The sequence below is a fragment of the Brassica oleracea genome, chromosome C5 (assembly GCF_000695525.1).
Source record: "Brassica oleracea var. oleracea cultivar TO1000 chromosome C5, BOL, whole genome shotgun sequence".
Lineage (NCBI taxonomy): Eukaryota > Viridiplantae > Streptophyta > Magnoliopsida > Brassicales > Brassicaceae > Brassica > Brassica oleracea.
In genome coordinates, this window is record NC_027752.1 from 26,097,316 (window position 1) to 26,099,966 (window position 2,651).

Genomic DNA, 2,651 nt, shown 5'->3' on the forward strand with positions numbered 1-2,651 from the left:
GATGGGAACCTCGTGGATTTCTTCCTTCTGAGGGTAGATCTTATGTATTGGTTTGGTGACTGCGTTGACGAGAGAAGGTGATTGTTGTAGCTTGACCGCGGCGATAAGTAGCTCTCTCGCGGCCCGTTGGTCCCCGCGAATCGTCTGCGTCGTTCCATCTTTCCCAGGGAACTTAACGTATTGGTGATAGGTGGAGGGAATGGCTTTCATGGAGTGTAACCAAGGCGTTTCGAGGATTGCGTTGTAGGGCGCCCTAGCCCGGATAACAGAGAACTTAACAGTGCGGGTCACATCACCTGCGTAAACTGGGAGACAAATTGTCCCAATCATCTGTTCCGAGGAGCCATTGAATCCCGTGAGAGTGCGTGAGGAGGGCTTCATGTCGCGCAGATCGACTCCCATCTTGTCGAGCGTGTCCTGAAAGATAAGGTCGACTGAGCTGCCTGTGTCGACGAGAACCTTCATGACCTGGCATTCGCCAATTCCGATATCGAATAGGAGTGGGAGTGTCGGCCGCCGAGAAAGAGATTTGATGGTCTGCTTCGACTTGCGAAGGCCACTTTTGGGCGGTGATGGCTTGTCGCCTGTAATCTTTAACTGCTCTTACCGAGTCGCCGCAAGGAGGTGAACCACCCATTATGACGTTGAGGTGCGGGGTATTCGTAACTTTCATCAATTCCCGTTGCGCTTGTCGTTTCGCTTCGAGGCACGGTCGCAAATTATGTTGCTTGGGCTGACTAAGCTTGGCGCGCAATTCTTCGGCTTTGGAGTTGATCTGCTCACGTAAATCTGCGGGCTGAGGTTGAAGGTGTAGAGCAGCTCCGGTGCGGGTAGTCTTTCTTGCTTTAGACTTGTCGAGGGACGTCCTGAGGTCTGCCTCGCTCTTTTGTACCATTTCAGCCTTCCGCTTCAGAAATGTGCGTAAGTCCTTGGAATCTGTTTTTCTGCCCAATTTTTCGCGCAAGTCCGTTTGCACCGGCAGAATTTCGTCATCCGAGGAATCAGCCTGACGGGGGAGTATCATTTCCACCCGTCGCCGGTTCTTAGGTGGTTCTTCATCAGTTGATTTGCCTTCGAGGTTGAGATTGTTTAATGTGGCTTTCTCTGGATTAGTTTGCTCTTCTCTCTGAGGGGCTTTTGCTTGAGACTTCTGAATCTTCTTCTCTTTGTTTTTGCTCCAACTCTTATTGTTTTTTGGCTTCTACGGAGATTCAATCTCGATTTTCCCGCTTTCGATGGATTTGAGGAAGTGTCCGTATAATACTTTGCAATCCTTCGTATCATGTGATTTGACCTCATGATTGGAACACCATTTACTCAGCTCGACGGCGTTCGAGTTTGCTGGTTCGGGGGAGCTCGACTTTGGCTGGCTGGTATCTCGATCCCAATGATTCCACCCCTTCTCTCGCGCCATTGCGGCGGAACCCGATGGTTCGCCGTCGTCTATAGCATTCATGTAGCCCTTCTTCTGGTTAGGCTTGCCACTTGTGGAATGTTGGCGCGGTTCTTGACGAGCGTCGTTCGTCCGGGCGGGAGTCTGTTTCCCTGCAGCTTCTTTGGCCGCCTTGGCCCTAGTATCCTCCTCCATTCGAATGAAGTTATTGGATCGAGCGATGGCATCCGGTACTGATCTCGTCGGGTTTCGGTAAAGATCAGCCCGAAATGGTGACTTAATGTGGAGGGTGTTCATCAACGACTCCACGGCTATATGATCTGGTACGTCGACTTTCGAGACAATGGATTTGAACTTCTCCATAAAATCTCTCAAGCTCTGCCCGTTCGCGTGGTTGAGATTCCAAAGATCCATGGCGGTGGCTTCTTGTCGAGTGAACATGATGTAATTTTTGAGGAAAGCCGTCGAGAGGTCGTGAAAACTATCAACGGAGTTCTCCTGAAGACCGGTGAACCAGTTAAGAGCGATACCTTCTAGGGTTTCGACGAAAAGTTGACAAAAGCCGGCGTCTTTTTCCTCATCAGAGAGGTTCGCGCGTCGCATCGCGATATTGAAGGATGTGACGTGAGCAGAAGGGTCGGATACACCGTCGAAGGTTGGAAGACGGAGCTTTTCCATCTTTCGGAGGCGGACCTTCGTTATCTTTTCGGTGAACGGTATCCGGAGAGATTCTGCTAGGACTCGCTCGATCTGAGGGGCGGACGTGGTGACATGATGAATCTTGGAGTTTATATCCAGCACCGACTGTTTCGGCGCGGCAAGCTCGTTTATCGTCTGCGCATCAAGACCCACCGGGGTTTGGGCCACATCATCATCGCCGACATCTTGGTTGGCAGTTTGCGTTGGTGCTGCGCCAGTCGCTCTCTCTGTGTTAAACAGATGTCTTAGGTACTGCGCCATCGAAGCTTCCACATTCGCAGCGAGGGGGGCTAAGATCTTTGTGAGCACTGCGATTTGGTCGATCGCCGCTTTCTGGGCTGCATCTTGCTGCGCAAGGCGCACCATGATAGTTTCTATTGAAGCGGGTTGGAGTGGTGTCGTAGTCACATGGAAAGACGCCGGCGTTACTTCAGCGGCTTCACGATCTTCTCCAGAGGAAGAGCCGTCATTACTCATCGCCATCTTGTCGACGTTACTTTCCTAAAGGCCCCACGGTGGGCGCCAACTGTTTGATCGGGAAACGGTACGGAACGAGAGA

The 2,651-nt window shown here is 51.6% G+C and overlaps 1 protein-coding gene across 1 annotated transcript; it reads right to left on the reverse strand.

Annotated features, from left to right (window-relative positions):
- Positions 1-1,201: 1,201 nt before the first annotated feature.
- Positions 1,202-2,575, reverse strand: LOC106344866. Its single transcript, XM_013784165.1, has one exon. The coding sequence runs from the start codon at positions 2,573-2,575 to the stop codon at positions 1,202-1,204; it is 1,374 nt and encodes a 457-aa protein (XP_013639619.1).
- Between the last annotated feature and the right edge of the window lie 76 nt (positions 2,576-2,651).